The sequence below is a fragment of the Symsagittifera roscoffensis genome, chromosome 3 (assembly GCF_963678635.1).
Source record: "Symsagittifera roscoffensis chromosome 3, txSymRosc1.1, whole genome shotgun sequence".
In the NCBI taxonomy this organism is placed as follows: Eukaryota; Metazoa; Xenacoelomorpha; order Acoela; family Convolutidae; genus Symsagittifera; species Symsagittifera roscoffensis.
In genome coordinates, this window is record NC_087064.1 from 63463860 (window position 1) to 63485539 (window position 21680).

At 34.8% G+C, this 21680-nt stretch overlaps 3 protein-coding genes across 3 annotated transcripts in view; 1 reads left to right on the top strand and 2 right to left on the bottom strand.

Moving 5' to 3' along the window:
• Window positions 1-21680, bottom strand: part of LOC134842484 (calcium-binding protein 39-like) — a 477223-nt gene that overhangs the window by 389541 nt on the left and 66002 nt on the right. The gene's annotated exons all lie outside the window — the stretch shown is intronic.
• On the top strand, window positions 3760-11369 carry LOC134841452 (uncharacterized; the record flags this gene model as incomplete). The annotated part of the gene is given in 5 exon segments (XM_063857453.1): window positions 3760-4292; window positions 6367-6574; window positions 7064-7446; window positions 8939-9098; window positions 10853-11369. Coding segments are annotated over 5 exon segments (1431 nt in total). The 3' UTR covers window positions 11292-11369.
• Window positions 18332-21680, bottom strand: part of LOC134841785 (uncharacterized) — a 48157-nt gene continuing 44808 nt past the window's right edge. Inside the window, exon 7 of the mRNA XM_063857823.1 lies at window positions 18332-18527. Coding sequence (XP_063713893.1) covers window positions 18332-18527 — 196 coding nt within the window. The remainder of the gene's footprint in view (window positions 18528-21680) is intronic.

The window sequence follows — 21680 nt, forward strand, 5'->3', positions numbered from 1 at the left end:
GCCTTTTTGCTGGAGAATAAAGGCAATAATAAGCTCATGCTTTTGATCAGAGTTCTTAAAGTTGTGTAGAAAGAAAAGTTAAAACTTTTTCAACATTTTTCACGAAACGATTTCAGTATTCCCGTCGATGAAACAGTTTCCAAGTGATTCGTGTGAGAAATTTTCATTTTTCTGCGAAATGGAAAATTATCCATTTGACGCCATTCGAGATGTTTTCATTTTTACGCCGCATGGGAATCATGCTTTTTGAATAATAATCGTGTTTTTGATTTTGTCACAATTACTGATGCTGCTTTTTTCAGCAAGCAAAAATCTAGATGTTGATAAAAAACTAACATCACCAATAATGAAATTTTTTGATTTTTTTTTCGTAACAATCATTATGAATGATTTTACAAGGACTGTTTTGTCTGCAACTAGAAACCTCAAATTATCAAGTATGAATTATACGAAGATCTATAACTATCGTTTTCACCTTGTTTCAAAAGATAGTAATCAATTTTAAAAAGTTTTTTGTTATAAACATCAATTCTTTATTAACTTTGGTGATGACTCACTTCATTCAAACTAATGGTTCCATTTTATATATTATTTGATCTTAATGTTTGTAACAACCTAACATAGTTCTTTATTGACGGTTAATTATCACTTTTTAAATGATCTTTTTCGAATAAAATTTCTTGATCAAGTTTTGCTTGGTAGCTAAAATCCCGAAAAAGTTCTTTTTCCCATTAATTTTCTATGTGAAAGGTACCAAATCTCGTTGAGTCGTACCACTATTTTTAAATCGCACAAGCAATGCTTCGATGATTATGAATTTATATCTGTTTTTTTTCACAAACAAGGAATTGATGATTATAAAAAATGCTTTTCATATTTTTTCTTCAAAAGTCACTGACACCATTCCTTAAAGTGCAATTATCAATTAACAATTTATGGCTCACCGCGTTCGCAGTACAAAAAAATCACATATATTTTATGTAAAAAATCATGATATATTTTTTGTCATTCAAATTTATCCCATTTGAAACACAATATGTCATAGCAGAGGAGTTTTTGCAGTAAAAAATAATCTGACCATGTTATTTATAATGAAAGAACGCCATGCACAAAATTCTTCTATCGCATTTCCACAATTCATTTTTTAAAAAATTTGATAACAATTTTTTGACAGTTTTTTTTAGATTTTTGAAAAAATCTCTTTGAAAGTCCAAATTTTAGTTAAAATTGTTATTGATAGGCTGTTTATTTTGATCGCTGTCTTTTAGTACAAAAGTCAAAATATACTTTGGCTCAACTTAAAATACCACGTCAAATATTTTTTGATTTACAGCTTTTTCTAAAACTTTTAATTTAGTTATGTTTTGAAGGATAATTATCAGTTCTTAAAAAACTATTTTGCAGAGAAAAAAGTTAGTGATAAAAAATATTTGATTACAAAACGCGAACCACTCATTTTTGTAATTTTTGATGCAGTGGCTGCCGTGTATTGTTTTTAATCGACCATACTCTATTTTTTCACTACCAAAGATTCAATGCAATTGTAAAATCTTCTTCCTTTTTAAACGAAAGTGTACTAGTGAAGTTAAACGATTTTTTTTCGCAAAAATCAGCTTAACTTTATTGCAATAATCAGAACTTATTTGATAATATTGCAGATGGCAGAAACTCAAATGGCTAAAATTGCATATATTTCAAGATAACTCAACCGCTTTTTGTCAAAAACTTCCCATTTTTACGCCATTAGAGACTTTTTTCAATTTATCACCATTCAAAAGTTTCAGGCTCAATTATGTAGATGTCATGAGTATCAACCCGTTTTTTAATCTCGAGTGATCCAAGCATGTTTTTAACCCAACTATTGTCACCAGTTTCCATTTTATTAATTTCAGTAATCAAATTTTTTTTTTTTAAAAACCCAGATTTTTAATATAATTTCTGATAGTTCTTTAATGAAAAAAACTTCTGTTGTGTTTTTCTGCATGATCAGCGGTTTTTATTTTACAAGAGACATTTTGCTTTTGATTTAATTGTTTTCAATATAACAAATGATGAAGAAACAACTTCTTTTACACCTCTTTTGCAAAAACTTTCCTAAATTGCAAAACGCTTCAGTGAACCTCTCCCTTCCCCTCTAGTGTTTGCAACTTTGCCCCGGTACAACCCGCACCCCAATTATTGATTTCAGAAACGCTATTTTCAAACAAAATGGATTGTATCTTTTGAAATCGTATTTAAAAGCCCACTGTCACCATATATTGAACTATGCCCGGGTTGACCAAAAAGGCTAGTCGTACAATTTTCATAAATGGAAATATGCTAGTCATACCTTTTTCATGTAATTACATAAGTACTCAAATTTGCATGATAGGTCTATCATTAGTTTTTTTTTCATATATGAAAAATATATGTCCACCATTTTTCCACCATAAACCACAAACGAATGATTTTTTGTAAGTTTCATTTCTCAAAGCTCTGGACAAAAACCATGGTTTACTCAAAGTTAGAGTCACCAAAAGTTTGATTGTGTTGCATTTACAATGCATTTGAAACCACCTGATGTGTGAAAGAATTTTTTTACACAAATAATATATTGAAAAAATTTTAATTTTTGGCAAACAATTTCGAAGATGATTATTTTCAAAATTTGAATTTTTAAAATATCAGACACTGATCAAAGCATACATAAACATGTCTTACAAAAAATAGGAGTTGTTAGCATGTTTGAAAAAAGATATCTTGAGAAAAAAAAATCATTTTTTGTGTATCCAGGACGACGTTTTATACACAAAAAAATATAAAATATAAAATGCAAAATATTTTTTTTCTGGAAAAAGTTTGTTTGAGTACAAAACTCAATTTGCGGTTGAAAAAAAGTTTGGGGCAATTTCAAAATAAATTTTTTGTTTTCGCCATCAACTAAGGGCTAGTCATACAATTTCGTTATATGGAAATTGTATTATAGCACTTTTTTGACAAAAAAAGTTTTTCTTTTTTATTTAGTACGATACACCGAATTTTATGTCAAAACAAAAAAAAATTCTTTGAAAATTCCAAGACACAATTGTAGCAAAAAGTATGAAATTTGTATGACTGGTATTTTTTCATAGACTTAGTTTATGGAATTTTATGACTAGCAATTTTGGTCTATGGAGGTCAACCCGTGTGAATATCAATTTTATGGAAAACAGGCTGAAAAGTTCCAAGGCAATCTCGTGATGAGTATTCATTTGGCTCTAAATGTTGTGCATTTTACAGTGAATGGGATCTATATTTCAAACAATTTATTATATTGTAACTGGAGCTAAGCAATGCTATTTTACTTGCATAATAAACCTATGCAGTGACGAGTTTAATGTTTTACCACCTATTCTGGCATATCAGCCAAACTTGAACTCACTTTCGTTTTTGGCAATCGCAAAGATGAATTTGTTCAGATTTAACACCGGCTGCTCATTTTCACGGTTTGTTTGATTGAACTACCTTGAGTGTTTCTATTGCAGTCATAATTGAATTTGGTAATGATTTGCTACCGGCTCTTGTTTGAAACTGGTTGAACCTGGTTAACTAGACGCGTGAAACGAAATTGATGAGCTGTTCAGATGCGATAGTGGCCACAACCATCAATCAAGTCACGCATATGTTTGCATATAGATAGGAGGACCAGACTATAACTACTATGCCCCGAATCAGTTCAAGTCCCAGCTGATCTCCAATTTTGCATCAGCACCGAGATCCATTCTTCCGATGTTGTATCTCCCGTCTCGAGGTCCCACATTTATGTCCACACTTTGAACGTTGCATCACAACCGAGTCTAATATCCGAATAGCGAATAGCTTTTAAGTCTGGAAAGCTTGAACATTCAGTTTCCAGATTTGCCGCGAAAATCCGGATACAAGTTGCAGACCTCGACATGAGATACCTAGCCAGACACTTTGAAGACCTTTAGTGGGCTTCATTGTTTTTTTTTTGTAATTTGTAACTTGAACGTTAGATTCTCATTTTCGCGCCTCAATTTCAATTTGTTTGTACAAAAATTTTCTGGAAATTATGGCGGAATTTGGACTGCGCAAGTTCGTGGCAATCAGCTCGGGACTGATGTTCTACTTTTTTGTCGGAATTGAGGAGACAGTGATGACGTCATACTTTTCTCTGGAGGCGAGCAAGAGGGGTCTGGACATTGTGCAGATTGGACTCTGCTTCTGCATGATGGACGTCTCCACATTCCTCTTCTCCTTTCTCGCCATGTTCACCATCACACCCAGCAGAGAACGACTCTTCTGCGTGTCAGGTAGAATCAACAATCACTTTGCTTCAATCTTATTTAAAGTTAAAAAATTTGTTTTTGGTCCCATTGCAATTTTGTCGACTTTTTTTAGGTCACAAAATTGATTTTCCAAGCGCTCCCAGATCCCTATAAGAACCCAGCTCAGACAAAAAAAGTTTCGCGCTGCAGACAAATTTTTGAAGAACTGGTCAAAAATACCGTTTTTGGGATTTTTTTGGAGACGGTTGATCAAAAAATGACGTTTTTTTCGGCGTCCGCTTTCCTTCAAAATTAGTATTTATTAGCGGCAAAGCGTCGTTAGAAAAATTTTAAGGTTGGTCGGCCGAAACAGAATTCCATGAAATGATACCAAAGAAGGGACCCTTTTGTTATGAGGGGGACGCCCTAAATCCGCACCTGCGTTCCAGCCAATTTTCGTCCCATGACTAGACCGACCCTGCTCAACTCTATCGAGCATGTTTGACCCATGATTTTGGCTTTTTTTCCAAAGCCCTTTCGTCGACCGTAATGCAGCTTCGATTCTGAACGGAATTTTGCTATATCACTTGAAGTGCATAGAGCTCTTGAGATTGTTAGAAAAAATTTTTGTTGATTGATTTCGACCAAAACTCAATCTATTTAGCAAAACTTGAAAAATAATAACTTTTGATACATGGAATAAGTGCTGGTGTTACCATTTTCAATTACGGAAGTTTTTTATCATAATGAGTTCATAACTTTCTGTTCTTATATGGAAACTGTATGCTAAGAAGTTTGGTCAACGCGGGTAGTTAAACCGATCTTGAATTAAAATTATTGAAGTTGATCTAGTTTTTTTGTAGGTCCCTTGAACATAAGGTAAGCTTTACCTTAAATTTACCCGGGCTGACCAAAACTTCTTATCATACAATTTCCATATGAGGAAAACTTCTTGTCATACAATTCCATACGTACAGAAAATTGTATGAAATCTCTTTGACAAGCATTTTTCCGTATATGAAAGTTGTTTGAAAAGTGTTTTTTCATAAACCAAAACCTTGATTTTTTGGCTAAGTTTAATTTCTGAAAAATTTGGGTTGTGTTGGTAACTGAATGCAAGTGACAGAGACATTGGTTTACTCAAAGCATCAAAGGTTGGATGGTCTTGCATTTACAATCCATAGGAAAATACCTGCATTGTCTTTGAGCTGTTTTTCACAAATCATATAATGAATATAACAAACTTTACAATTTTGCCAAAATTTTTCAAGGATGATTTTTTGAAAATTTGAGTTTTAAATTATCAGACCCTGATCAAGGCATACATAAACATGCCATACAAAACAAAAAAATAAAAATTTACAGAGTATTTGAAAAAGTTATTAAGCGAAAAGGAAAAAATCTTTCATTAGTGCATCCAGGACTACGTTATGCACACAAAAATTATTATTTGCAAGCAAAAACCTATTTGTAAGAAAAGATTTATTTGAGTACAAAATTTGATTTTTGGTGAAAAAAAAAATCAAAAAAAATTGGGGGCAATTTCAAAATTAGGTGGAAAATTTTTCGTGTCGCCATCAAAAAATGCTAGTCTTACAATTTCCATATATGGGAATTGTATGATAAGCTTTTTTTTCGAAAAACAAAAACCTCGGTTTTTCATCACCAGACTGTTTTATTAGAATCAAGCAGCCGCAGAAATTAGTTTCTATCTTTTTTCAGCAATTTTTCGATATTGTAGGAAAATTGTATGATACGCATTTTTCCATACACTTGTTGTATGGAATTGTATGGTAAACATTTTCGGTGTATGGAGGTCAACCCGGGTGCTCAATTTCCAAGATGCTCTTCAATGTCACTTCTGAGCCCACCGACCATGAGTTGAACTTTTATTAGGTGTGCCCTTCCAGGCAGTTGAATGTTTTGTATGTGACTATTTGTATATAGAATGTGTTAACTGTTACTCGTAAATGATTTTAAAATACTTTCAGTTTACCCAAAAACCAAAAGCGTCGTGCAAAGAAAAAATTTTGTCTTTTACATACGTTTTCTGACAATTTTTTTGAGTGAGTTGATATAAGCGAGTGGTTTTCTACTGTGTTTTTGTTGTGTTGTTGAGGGATGGTGCTGTTGAGCTTGGCGGCCATGGCCACTTCCGTGCTGCAGTGGGTCCACTCTGGCGCCCTCTTCTTCTCCCTCTCTGTGGGGATGGAGTTCCTGGTGGGGATCGGGAGTGCCTTCAGTCTGGCCACTACTCTGCCCCTCATCACCTCTGTCCACTTAGAAGCAGCAGGCAGCATCACTGCATGTGCAGAGGCACTGCTCAAGTACACTGTCCTCACAGTATCCCACTGCAAATAATCCTTCCCAAAACAAACACATGCATCCTTCTTCTTTTTCCACACTGGTCCGAAATGAGAAGAATATAAATGACTCGAGTGAAGTGTCGAAATTATTTCATTATACGAAAATTAAAAGCTATTTATACTGATATTAGAGGGACGCTCCTCTTCCTCCTCACTGCTGGTTGTCGCTTTGTTATCAAAAGTATTTACATCGCTCGCCTACTTCAAAGCTCTTTTTTGATTTCGCCGACAGCCGCTGAGGGGATCAAGCGTGAAATAAGAACGTACAAATGGTCTTTTTTTTCCATATTTATAGCAAAATTTAAACGACATCCAACCAAAACTGGTGTGAGCGTAAGAAAGTGCTGCTGCTATTAGAAGATGACATTTTTTCAAACAATGATAAGAGCCGATATTGCATTTAGAAGAGCTATGTAGATTCAAGGTTCCAAATTTCACAACTGGTTTCAGCCTTGGATGTTTGGTAGGTCCCCCCTTTGGAAGTGTTCTCTACAGCTACTGCGGAATGTTCGCTCCCCCTCTCATATCGGGAGGCCTGGCCGCTCTATCGGCAGTGGTGGCAGCATTCTACCTTCCTCAAAACCTCTCTTGTTCCACTCAAATCCGATCAGAACAGCTCACGAGCAGTGGTCGGATCAAAAGAGTCAATGGGCTTTTCTCCGTCGAGAACCACCCGGCCAGGACTAGCGTGTCTTCACTGCAGACACCTCTGATTGGCGGAGGGATCGTTGAGGCCTCCGAGGATTTGATGACAGGCAAGCAACTGCTGTTCGATCCTTGGGCCTACTTCAAATTCGTCGCAAAACCAGGACTCATTGTTCTCAGTCTCCTAGGTAGTTCAAGTTCATACTTTCTTCATGTCTCTTTTCAAGACAATATCGCTAAGCTAAGATTAAACCCAACGATACACAACTTAATCACTTTTTGGAGGCTATGACATAGGTCAAAAACAAGTCTAGATTTTTGTAGAAACAACGCAGTGTTTGAAAAATATCAACTGCATATATTTAGTTTATTGAAAAGGTTGTTTTTTCTAATTCTTAATAAAGTGACCGAATAATCGTCCCCGGTTATTTAATATTTTCCTCTTTATTTTATTTCCGGACAAATTTAGACTTTTTAACAGCCGCCTTTTTTGGCAAAGCTTTATGTCCTTATATGAGAGATATTGATGTCCCACGCTCTAATTTCAAGTCTTAACTGTGACTATTTGTTAATAGTTCAAATTATGCTGGACTGAATTTGGTACAATTTTGACTACAATGGATTAAACTGAGACAAGACTGCTCGTATCAAGGCGAAAGCCCTGACTGCCGTTTAAAATCAAAGATTAAATTTTTTTGTCCTAATTTATAATACATTCGAGAAAAAATTCGAGGTAGAATTTGAGAAAATTCGAGAAATTTTTTTCATCATTTTACATTTCATCACCCCTCGCGCTATGTAAAGTACAGTGTGACACATATTGGGTCCAGTAACGCATTAATGGGAGCAAATTGCCTGCCTTTATTCAAATTGGAACGATTTAATTCGTCGCTTAGGCTTGCTTACATAGCTCAGAACATCAGTACTTTTCAGATGATATCAAAAAAAATCTCATTAAAAATGGTTAATTAAGAAATCGAAATTGGTCTGGAGAAAAAAACCACCCGAGCACGAATATTCCGTCTCTTTATAATTCGTCGATCAAAAACTTCAGGTGCGATATAATTCGTTTTATCAATCAGGGGCGGATTTAGGGGGGGGGGGGCGGACGCTTCTCCTTCTCAGGGATTCGACCCCCTGCCGACCCAAAGGGTCCCCCCTTTGATACTTTTTCAGAAATCCATTTTTGCCCGACCGACCCTAAAATTTTTCTAAAGGCGCCTTGGGCGCCAATATATACTAACTTTGAGGGGGAGCGCGCGCCAAAAAAAACAATAATGGGAAAACAAGGGGAAAATAAGGGGAAAACACTGCTTTGGGAGAGCTCGAAAAATCAATTTGGTCGACCTAAAAAAAAAAAAGGTCGTCAAAATTTTCGAATTTTTTTTTGAAAATCCGCCCCCCCCCCTCGAGAAAATCCTAGATCCGCCCCTGTTATCAATACAATGACGGCGCATATAAAATCATTTCGAAATTGATATGAGGCAAGCGTTTTGTTCTCTTTAACATGGTACCAGACGCATCATATATTACTCTGCACTTTACGTGGGATGTGGGGTTAAAATAAAAGGTCAGAACAAAATCAGGAATGGCAAACAAAATTCAAATTTTTCGGAGCATTGAAGATTTTTCACTGACACAAACAGTCTCGTTACTCTTCGAGATACTTTGCTTTCACAGGTATAGTGGTGGCGGCTCAAAGTCTCTTCTTCGAAGTTTGTCTCTCACTTTACTTGGAGGACAAGTTCTCGATGGATGCGATTGAAATTGGCCTCATGTTTCTGCTGTTCAACGTGCCAAACTCTCTCATGGTCGTCCTTTATGGGCTAGCTGTTGACAGGTAGTAGCATGCCTTGAAATTGCATTTGAAATCTTGACCCATTCCGAACAATGTTTTTGTTTCCACTTTCGAAGAAAGAGAGAATAATTCTGCTCGGGTGGTTCTTTCTCCAGACAAATTTCAACTTTTTGACTAGCATTTTTGACAGTTTTTTCATATCATTTGAAAAATTTTGTTGTCCTGAGCTCAAATTTACAGAGATATTTTACCCGTGATTGTTTTTTACAGAGTTATAGGGGTTTAAGGATTGTCAGGTCGGCCAATTTGATACAATTAACGTGCGATATATTAACGCGTAACCGAAGATTTAATCAGCCTCAGAAATTGTTCCAAACTGAATGAAGGCATGCTACTTAGTCTATTTAAAGACTTTCTAAATGTAAAATCTATCACTCAGTAATTTACATAGCACGGGTAGATACTTTTTAAACAAACATCTTCAAAATAATTGGGGTTTCTTCCTCTTTTGAAAATTGCATCCTTTTTTGAAGTAAACATTTTATAGACCTTGAAAAGCAGTCGGAAAATTCAAGTCTTTATCATGATACGAGAAGTCTTGTTGCTCCGATTTTCGAAGAAAGAGTCGAAATGTTTCTGCTCGGGTGTTTTTTTCCTCCAGGGAAATTTCTACCTTTATCTAGCCTTTTTGACAAATAATCTTGTATCACCTGAAAGCTACGTGGGTCAGACATAAGCTAAAAAACAAAGAACGATTTTTTATTGTTATTATTTATCAACATTTTAATCAATCAGAGCTTCATCATAACCTTAAACCGCAGCCAGAACATCGATGGGATCAATTCAATACACCCTTTTTCCCCGAAATAGACCAAGGTAAAATCCTCCGCCCCAGCGTTCATTTCAATTTAAACTTACTTAGCACTGCATGTAAAATGCTCTGTTCTGATTGGCTAAAAATTGGAACTCAGAACCAAATTAAGATCCTCCCCCTAAACGGATTGGGGGGGGGGGGGATGTTAACTTGGTCCCATCGATCGCTTCACTTTGACATGAGCAGTCTTTTTGTTCCAAGTTTTGAAGAAAAAAAATTTTGTGCTCGGATTGGTTTTTCTTTCCTGACAAATTTCTAATTATTATTCCGCAAATAAGCCAGGAATTGAATTTGGGACTGCTCTAACCGTTATAATTGTTCCAACTTTCGGTAGTTTTTTCGTCAGATGAAGTTTGACTTGTCAATTTGCGGTATTTGATTGAAAATTTTTTGAAATTTTTCAATAATCAGTAAAATATTAAACTTTGGCCTCAAATTTAAGAAGGCTTCTTAAAGATTATTCGGATCAATAAGCTCGCAATGTAATTTGTTCTACTTATGCGTGAGCGCACATATAATCCGACTGGGCAATCGTTCTGTATTGAATTGACGCATTGAAATTAGAAGTTATTACACTTTGCTACAGGCTAATTACATCCTTTTGGGTTGTTGGTGATAGGTTGTGGGTGAAAATTGGCAAAAAAATAAGTTAATTTAAGAAAATTTTTTTAGAAAAAACACGACAATTTGTACACCTTATGGAGAGTAAAAATAACCAAAAGTAACCAAATAACTGAAAATAAGAGCTTAATAATGAAATTAAAGGGCTTCTGGAAGATGAAATACGTGCTGATCCAGACTGTTCGAAAGGGAGTTTTCAAAAACTTAACAAATTATCCATGATTATTTTTTAATCTAGACGAAATCTATTTTTTTGCGTTGTTCTAAGAAAACTCTAATTTGGTGGGGTATTTTGTTTCAGGGGCTTCGGAATGCACGTGACTCTTCTGTCGGCATTCGGCTTCTCCGCAACCTTCTTCGCTCTCTTCCTGCCCGACTTGATACCGAGTCTACAGACTGTGTGGTACCTGGCCACTATGTTAGTCATAGCTGGCACGTGTGCTGCTGGCACTTACATTCCGGCCTACCTCATTTACGAGAGAGTGGCTGAAGTTTACGGGTTCCAAAATGAGTCACAGACCAGATTCCTCGTCTCTACCTGGATCAACAACCTAAGCTCCATAGGGGCACTAGCAGGGGCCACTTGGCTCACCGGCCCCATGTATGGCCACTATGGATTCAACACCACTTGTCTCGCTATTTCTGTCTGCATGTTTGTGTTTTCTGTTGCTTCTCTCGCTGCAGCTGCCCAAATGAGACTCCTCAAAAAACTCTACTACGCTGATGACCTCCCACTATAAAAAGTATTTTGCTAATTGTGTACAAATAAGCGGTGTGATGCTTTTTCATTAACTTTCAATTATGATCGGAAATCTAGAAAACAATTTAAAAAATATTTAGGAGAAAAAAATGTTCGTGAAAAGAGCTTCGTTCACTTGCTGCAGTATGGGGACAAAATGACAGCTCCAAAATACCCACAAAACATTTTCGAGGAGAATTTCAAAAAATTTTTTATCATATGCCTATAATATAAATATAAATATATATTTAAGAAGTTATTAAATATATTTTCAAAAAATATATTATATATATATTTATATATACTATATATTTAAGAAGTTAAAGGCGATAATAAGAAAAAACTTCAAATACCGAAAAAATTTCTATAACTGACTGCACAAGAATTGAATGACCATTTTGTCACAATCGGTCCAGAATTGTTATCTGGATTTCAAAAAACGAGTGACTTTTCCAAAATTATTGCAGTTACAAGCTTTTTCTTCCTGTCACAAGTTCTTATTGTTCTGACGTTCGTAACGAAAGTAACGGAATATTTGTTATTTTCGTTTAAAATTCAAGTTTTTTCTTCCTGTAACAAATTGATGAACAGGAATTTCATGACACAATTAAACAACTGCCGAGCAAAAAATCTGAAGATGACATGGGTCTGTCAAATTACCTAATCAAAAAACTAACCTTTTTATAACACTCATTTGACCAGTTTTTTTAACCAGATAAGTAGCGAAGCAATTCATCCCAGTTGTCTTAAAACTGCAAAGTTAGTTCCTATTTTCAAAGAAGGAGACAAGTCACTTCCATGCAATTATAGACCTATTTCTTTAGTTCCTCATTGCAAGGCCAAACATTTTTGTGTCTGTATGTTCCTGGAATCCAGAGACAAGTCTCAAAATATGTTCCAAAATGTGAGTGGATTCCACAAACAAAAATTCAGTGGATTCCGCATACATATACCTGTAACGTAAATTTTGTGGGCACATTTGTTTTGTTGCGGATTCCGCAACAAGCAAATATAGCTAGTTGTTCTGGATTCCGAAACTGTAAGTGGATTCCTCAAAATGTAAGCGGAATCCGCACATGTAAGTGGATTCCGCAAACTGTAAGTGGATTCCGAACTTTGTTCAATACTGAACTTGCATATGAACAATTAAAAGCTGAGCTGAAATTCTTATCTCTAGCAATGCGGAATTTAAAAGCAAAGACTTAACCATTGTCAGTGGAATCCATGAACGAGTCTTAAAACATTGGTTACCTAAATCGATGGATGTCATCCTTTAGTATTTTGGAAACACAACATCGAAAAATTTCAATATTTAGAGTCATTCAGATGAGAGTGTATGGAACACACAGCATATCGACAAATTAGGTCAGTATTTGGGATTGCGTCAATCCCAAATACTGATTTAAAAAGCATAACGCCGAATAAATGCAGTAATTGTAGTCATTGGGTTGAGAGTGTATGGAAACACAACATACAGCATATCGCCAAATTAGGTCAGTATTTGGGATTTTATCGATCCCAAATACTGGTCAGTATTTGCGATTGATGAAATCCCAAAAACTGGAATATTGTGGAATAAATATGGAATATATCCATTATTCGGAGTCATTAGGTTGAGAGTGATTAGAAACCCAACGCATAGCAAATCGCCGAATTAGTTCAGTAATTGGGATTCCATCGATCCCAAATACTGGTCAGTATTTGGGATTGATGGAATCCCAAATACTGGAATAATGTGGAATAAATACGGAATATGTCCATTATTTGGAGTCATTAGATTGAGAGTGATTAGAAACCCAACGCATAGCAAACCGTCGAATTAGTTCAGTATTTGGGATTTCATCGATCCCAATTACTGGTCAGTAATTGGGATTCCATTAATTCAAACACTGATCTATTCTAGTAATTTTTTATTCTAGTGAATTCAAATCATGTATTTAAAAGGTATAATTTTTAAGGCTACTACACATATAAATATATGTAAAGGGAATCCGCAAACACAATGCGGATTCCAATTACAGTTTGCGGATTCCACTTACAATTTGCGGATTCTACTTACAGTTGCGGATTCCGCAACAGCTCAATTTAACGATACAAATGTTTTATTATTTGTTTGGGGATTCCACAAACTGTTCTGGATTCCGCAAATTCGCCTATTTTTCAAGCAATTTTGAGCGGTACAATGATTTAGGTATTTGTTTGTGGAATCCAAAACAGCATAGAAGATCAAAGAAAAGTTGCAATGTTGCGGATTCCGCGACAAATCTGATATTGGCTTGTTGCGGATTTCGCTTACATTGCAGAGAATGCACAGTTTGGCCTCGTAATGCTGTTATAGGAAATTTTTTTGAAAAACTATTATCGAAACGAATAATAAGTTTGTTCAATAAATTTGAAGTCTTAAGCAATAAACAGTTGCAAATTCGCAACAAACGCTCTGCAATTGATGCTATTGTGGAAATTTCAGAAGTTCTTTTTGAGTGCAAAAATACTGATAAATTGACACACTCGTAGATCTATCTATAGCTTTCGATTCGTTGATCATAACACCCTTATTCACAAGTGTCACAAGATTTGGGAATTATTTGAAAATATAATTTCTATCAATCATTAACTTTTGTGAAGTTACACAGAAATAACTGGTTTTTAGTAGAATTCAATTGAGATAATTTTTTCTGTATATGAAACATAGGTTTTCTGATACAGTTTTCTCCACTTAATTAAACTTTTTGTGTTCATTTATATGCAAAAATAGTTCGTTCGTAAGATGGTAGATGAAGCAAAAACAAATATTCTACTTTCAAGCCAGGCTTTAGCTTGATTTTGATGACACTTTTTTAAAAATTGATTACTCCATTCGTAATGGTGCTCTGGTTCGCTTCAGTATTGTTTCTTTTTTAAAAAAAAAAAACTTTAAAAATATTTTAAAGAGTGTCTGAGAAATTTTTCAAATTAATTTTGTTGAATACTGAAAAACATAATCAAATTTACAGAACGTACACCCCAAATTTTTATAGTTAAAATCTATGTAAAAAAAACGCATTCTTGGAAGACTTCGTAAAAAGCATAATTTAAAAACCAGAATTTGATGCATAGTTCTACTTGTTTTTCAGTGAACAAAAAACCCTATAAAAACTGCTGTATAACAAACTTGAAATGTTTTCAGATGACAGTCAAAAAATTGGCTCTCACATTTGTCACTAAATTTTATGTAAATTTACAGCCATATACTTTGTTCTATGTACATGTGACTAAATGGTTTAACTACTTCCACTTCTCTTTCAAGAAGCGAATCCTATGACACAATCCAGTATGAAAAGTTCGCTTAGGTTGTTTCGTAAAAAGTTTGTAAATTTATCACAAAAAGTGGGAGCTGTGATAAAAACTTTACCATGGCTACTAATTTAGAAAACTTTTGTCTGTTAAATTTTAACTTGCGTAAATTACAAATTTCTTTGGCGTGAGTCCAATTACGAGATGAAAAAAGTATAAACTGGGACTTGAACTGAAACAAGACTGCTCGTATCAGGGCAAAGCCCTGGATATTCCGACTGCCTTTTAAGATTTATGGAGCAGTAATAACATTGAGAAATTAAATAAAACAAAATGAATTGTTTTTTTAATTTGAAATTTTTATGAAAATCATCCCCCCACACGCCATATAAAGTACAAAAAGATTGATTTCGCTCCGTGTAACAAATCAATTACGGCAAATAAGCTTCTTCTAACCAATCTGGAACGATTTCTAAGACGGATTAACTCTCCGCTTACGCGTTAATAGCGCGAAATATATCGCGCGTTAATTGTCCCAAATTGGCCAAAATGGCATTCTTTAAACCCCCATAATTTTACAAAAAACTATCACAGGTGAAATATCTTCACAATACTGAGATCAAGACAACAATACTTTTCGAAGGATAAAAAAAAATTCCGTCAAAAATGGCCAGTTAAAAAGTCGAAATTTGTCTGAAGAAAAAAAAACCCACCCCGAGCACAAATATTCCGTTACTTTCGTATCGAAAATCGGAACAACAGAAAATGCAATGAACACATTTCCTGTAGATGCAAAAGAGATAATAAACATTTATGAAGAGATACCGGTCAATTTTCAATCACATTTCAACGTGCTTTTATAATCTTTTAACAATTTTCAGGCAATTCTTAGGAATAAAATTTCATTTTAACTAAACGATCTCAAGTATGAAATAAGAAAGGTGCAAGATTTTCCAGAAGTTGCAGTTTTTGTCTTAGAAAGATCCATTCAGTAGTAGTACAGATGAATGAGTGAAAAATTTTGAAGTTTTAGAATTTTTTTCTCCTTTTTTTGAAAAATTTTGTTAATTTTTGGATGTAGTTTTGAAAACTTGTGTCTAAAATGTCTTCCAACATTGTCTCCTTTCAAATACTGTAGTGATAATGATAATGGTAATTGATATATTTGGTTAAAATGTGAAAATTTAGCAAGAACTTTCAAATTTCTCTGAAACATTAGGATTTGATTAGGGTTGAATTAGACACAGTGCTTTAGTTATGGTATTTTTTGCCTAAAGTAGCTTGATCGTTGATAAAAATCCGAGTCAGTTTTCCTCAAGAAACTTCAATGATTATTGATGTAAATGATCATTTGACTTGATGTTATTGTTCCGACTTTCGATACGAAAGTAACGGAATATTTGTGCTCGGGTGGGTTTTTTTTTCTTCAGACAAATTTCGACTTTTTAACTAGCCATTTTTGACGGAATTTTTTATATCATTTGAAAGGTGTTGTTGTCTTGAGCTCAAATTTGAAATTTTTTTTACCTGTGATCATTTTTCGTAAAGTTATGGGGGTTCAAAGATTGCCATTTTGGCCAATTTGGGACAATTAACGCGCGATGTAATTCGCGCTATTAACGCGTAAGCGGAGATTTAATCCGTCTTATAAATCGTTCCAAATTGGTTGAAAAAAGCTTATTTGCCATAATTGATTTGTTACAAGGAGCGAAATCTATCCTTTTGTACTTTATATGGCGTGTGGGGTGATGATTTTCATAAAAAAATTGCAAATTTTAGAGGACAAAAATTTTCATTTTGTTTTATTACATTTAACTTTTTGATGTTATTACTGCCCCATAAACCTTGAAAGGCAGTCGGAACATTCAGGGCTTCGCCCTAATACGAGCAGTCTTGTTAACTATGCATACATGTACTTGGACAAAAAGCAGTTAAGTATAGAATTAAAAGGTGTAATGTTGAACGGATATTGAATCTAGTCTCAATGAATTCAACCTAAAGTTTTGAAAATTTGCGGTGATTTTCTTAATTTTCTCGAGTATTAATAGGTTTTAATTACGTTTTATGAACCACTTTCTGGCTCAAATTACATCGATTCTTAACGTAACCGAACGTTTTGAAGGAAATGTGAAAAAAATACAATTCTTAAGACAAACACCACAAAAAAAGTTTTTTGATTGCCTTCACATGATACCAGTTATTATACAACTTGGTTTTAGCCTTACACTTCGCACGTATTATACCATTGGTGCCCCTGAACTAGAGAAGAACAATTTGCCTAAATTTTTAAGAATTCTGATAGTTTTTCGAAACTCTTTCTGGACATAAACACGAATTCTGCAAGGAATCTTACAAGGAGCGAAATTTATCCTTTTGTACTTTATATGGCGTGTGGGGGGATGATTTTCATAAAAAATTGCAAATTTTAGAGAAAAAAAAATTTTCATTTTGTTTTATTACATTTAACTTTTTAATGTTATTACTGCCCCATAAACCTTGAAAGGCATTCGGAACATTCAGGGCTTCGCCCTGATACGAGCAGTCTTGTTAACTATGCATACACGTACTTGGACAAAAAATCAGTTAAGTTTAGAATTAAAAGGTGTAATGTTGAACGGATATTGAATCTAGTCTGAATGAATTCAACTTAAAGTTTTGAAAATTTGCGGTCATTTTCTTAATTTTCTCGAGTGTTCATAGGTTTTAATTACGTTTCAGCTTACATTTAAATACGTTTCAGCAAAATTTTATTTGAAATTGACATTGTTTTTGATAGTTAGATCACTTTATGAACCACTTTCTGGCTCAAATTACATCGATTCTTAACGTAACCGAACGTTTTGAAGGAAATGTGAAAAAAATACAATTCTTAAGACAAACGCCACAAAAAAAGTTTTTTGATTACCTTCACATGATACCAGTTATTATACAACTTGGTTTTAGCTTTACACTTCGCACGTATTATACCATTGGTGCCCCTCAACTAGATAAGAACAATTTGCCTAAACTTTTAAGAATTCTGATAGTTTTTCGAAACTCTTTCTGGACATAAACACGAATTCTGCACAAAAAAAATTTTCTTGCCATCTTTTTACTATGTTACTGAAACATTGTATCCTAATACATGATAGTTTTTTTATCCAATCTTTAAACATTGATTTTTTTCGTCAGTCGTATTACATGAGTAACTATACACTATCTTGATACATGGGCAATTCGGGCGCCAAAAATTTTTTGGAACTCGGACGCAAACATTTTTTTTGAAACTTAACATCTGAAACTTTGAAACCTATCTTAATACATGGCAAATCCTATCCCCTATCTTATTACCTATTTGGAAGACCGAATGTTCTATTCCTTACCTTAAAACATGGGAGTCTCCCAGGACCTCCCCTCCCCCCCCCCTCCCGCTCAGCACCAACATCTATTACTCACAATTACATGCATCAGTTTATATGCCCCTTTCAAGGATGGCGAGAAGCTTAATGATTTAATTCTAGAAAGCCTTGTAGCCGGGGAGACTGTAAGTGTGCAACTTTTGACTGCAACCAAGTTTGTGAAACTTAAAGGCATGAGTTCATACTCTGATAACTTTTTTATAGTCTTAGAAGGAGGAGCAGTTAGTTTTCATGGAGCAAAAGCAGCAGCAGCAGCAGCAGAGTTTGTTCGGTTGAATAAGGCGTGAATGAGTGTAGTGGTCTATGTTAAATGAGTGGGCTACTCTACGAGTGGGCACATATCACACACTGACTTGGCTCTTCCTGCTGTTCAGAGAGTGTTGTCCAAGGTGTAGGACCAGGAGGAGGAACTGTAGGACTGGTAGTACAGGGGGGCATTCCAGTATTCGAATCTGGTGATCATGCTCCCCACACTCCACCGGTATCCCCCGAGAGTCACCCATGTTCTGCTGAAGCCCCAGATGATGTCGCCTCCCCCCTCTGGCCTCAATGTAGTCCCGTGCATTCTGAAATAGTGTGTCACTCTATTCCAAAATACACTCACCCAACGATCAACCACAGATATTTATTCTTTTAAGAGGTATGGTTTCGTTATTCTCTCCTAAGTTCGACGTTGCACTAATTGAACAATTATGCAATAACAATATACCAACTCAGGCCCGGTAAATCTGGTTAAAACTGTGCCAAACTTGTGAATTATAAACAGATATCTCACGGAATCCGTATCATTGCTGTTTTTCTATGATCTTCTTTGCTGTTTCGTTTGGATTCCACTCTATCGATAAAACTGTGTTGCTCAAAATTGCCTCAGAAAAAGCATGGAATTTTGCGGAATCCGTAAAAGTCTGTGGAACCAACCAACAAATATGAATTCATTACATTATAGATTACAATTTTGCGGAATCCGCTTACATTTGCAGAATCCTTTTGCACTCAGTAAAAAAATAAAATCGGTGTTTTGATCACAGGCCATTTCAGGTTTTGATGGATCTAAAACTATTAGTAGAATCATAATACGAACTATGATGGGGTTGAAGAACATCATTCGTGGGGATAAAAAGGAAATTAAAATAATTAATGAAAGGACGATATCAAAAATTGTGTTTTTTATAGCTCAGAATAATGTATTTTTATTGTTCCGACTTTCGAAGAAAGTGAGCAATTTATATGCCTGGGGTTTTTTGAAATTCAGACCAAATTCCCAAAAGTTGACATCGTACGGGCATCGATTCTGAAAATTTTGAATTGCCAACCAAATGTGCTGGCACTAGACTAAAATACGGATGGCATCGTTGCTCGAATAATACTTTTATAGTTTCACTAAGCAAATCATTTATTCGTGCCAAAATATCATCACCCATAATTGCTTCAAACTGAACTGAGGCCAACTTTATTTGGTCATATTTTTTCTTTTCAAAGTTTAGCAATAGCAATTGAATTTGACAGTACAAAATGTTAAATTTATCAAAAAATCATTTGATCAAAACCATTTGAGACCAATTAAGGGACAGTAGAAGCACTTAATGCATTGCCCTGACATACGAGCATTCTTGTTTGTTATACGTAGAGTGCTGAATTAAATTATTTGCACAAAACTAGTTAAGTATTCTCAAATTTGGTTAAATTTTGATTAAAACTGACGAAGACAAAATTTGCTTAAGATTTCAGCCCGACCAATATGGTGCAATTTATGGCCCGAAGAAAACGGATTATTTGTAGGTGTTTTATTCAAGCAAAAGTCACGCTAAAACACGAAGTCATTTACTGGCATAGTTATGTCATAGTGAGCCACCTACGTAGCCCAACAAAAATCAAGAAGAGTGTAGTTCACAAAAAACTACACTGAACGTTTAAATTTTTTAATTAATATCAATTGGTGTTTTGTTTAGCAAAGTTAACAATCGTTGGCTATCAAAAAAAAATACAATGTTTTATACAATTATACATTTTTTTCTGCAGAAACAGTTTTTCTCATTTTCCTTTCCCTACTGAAATACGCCTATGATTTGACGTTTTAGCTGCTGGTTTGCATCGAGTTGCTTTATCGAGTTGCGTAGAACTTGATCGAAAAACTATGATGAGTGCATTGTTTGAACGGAAGATTGCTGAAAGGAAAAAAAGCAATGAAAAAATAAGCTAACAAAATCTCTAGATAACAACGTGATTGTGATTGGCATCAAAATTGTATTATGAAAGATTCAAAGAGAAAGAAACTGATACTTCAAAAAAAATCAAGCAAACAAGAGCGGATGATTCTGTGTCTGATACTTCGTTCCTGGTGAACAGTTCTTTGTGCTCCTTCTGCAAATTTATCTTTTTACCGCGACGATTTTAAAACTTTAAGAGCTAATAGTACTTTTGCTACTAAAACCTTTCCAAACGAGCAAAGGAGTGAAAGGAAAGGACATCAAAGGAACCAAGGAACTCTCGTTAAAATTTCGTCATTATCCTTTCAAAACCAGTCCCGACGCCAAAGATCATCTTCGAAATCGAGACTAAGTTTCAATTGATATCAAGGATATTTCGAACTTTTTTCACCATAATTTTCCTTATACTGCTAGATTGTTAAATCAAAGACTCTTTTTTCTCGTTAATGATTTTTTTCTCTTTAATGATTTTTTCTCGTTAATGAAAAGCTGGAATTGATCATTCTATGATTGGCTAGCATTTTCGCATTAATGTAACGCTGATACATTTCAACAAGCTCTCGTGTAGGAATGATGTAGTCACTAAAGATTCTGCGAAACATAATAAGCTTAGAAACTTCTATGACCAAGAGAAAAAATATTCTATTTTGCCAACGGTTGTGAAAATTGAGTTTGCTTGACGTAAACTTTACGGTAAAATTTTGATACGAGCAGTCTGCTGCCAACAGGATTGAAGCTATTTGTAGAAAATGCTAGCCAATCATAAAGTGATCAATTCCAGCTTTTCATTAACGTCTTTGATTTAACAATCTAGCAGTATAGAGAACATTATGGCGAAAAATGTTTGAAATGTCCGTGACATCATTTTATACACAGTCTCGATTTCGAAGATGATCTTTGGCGTCGGGACTGCTTTTGCTAAAATAATGATGAAATTTTAACGAGAGTTCTTTGTTTCCTTTCAAAAAACCTCAGGCATCTAAATTGATCTCTTTCTTCGAAAGTCGGAACAATAAAACACGTGAATATTCTGGGCTGAATTTTTAAGCAAGTTTTGTCCTCATCAGTTTTTATCCTAATTTAATCAAATTTGAGAATACTTAACTAATTTTGTTCAAATAATTTCAATCAGCACTCTACGTATAATTAACAAGACTGCTCGCATGTCAGGGCAAAGCATTAACTGCTCCGACTGTCCCTTAATTGGTCTCGAATGGTTTTTGATAAAATGTTTTTTGATAAATTTTACATTTTGTACTGCCAAAATCAATTGTTATTGCTAAACTTTGAGTAGAAAAAATATGACCAAATAAAGTTGGCCCCAGCACAATTTGAAGGAGTTATGTGTATTGATGTTTTGGCAGCATAAATGATTTGCTTAGTGAAACTATCAAAGTATTATTCGAGCAACTAGGCCATCCCTATTTTAGTCTAGTTACAAACCAAAGAGGTGTCGAGCAGCTGTTTGGTTTACTTGGTAGTTATCACACTGGAGTCTCTGGTTTGTTCAGA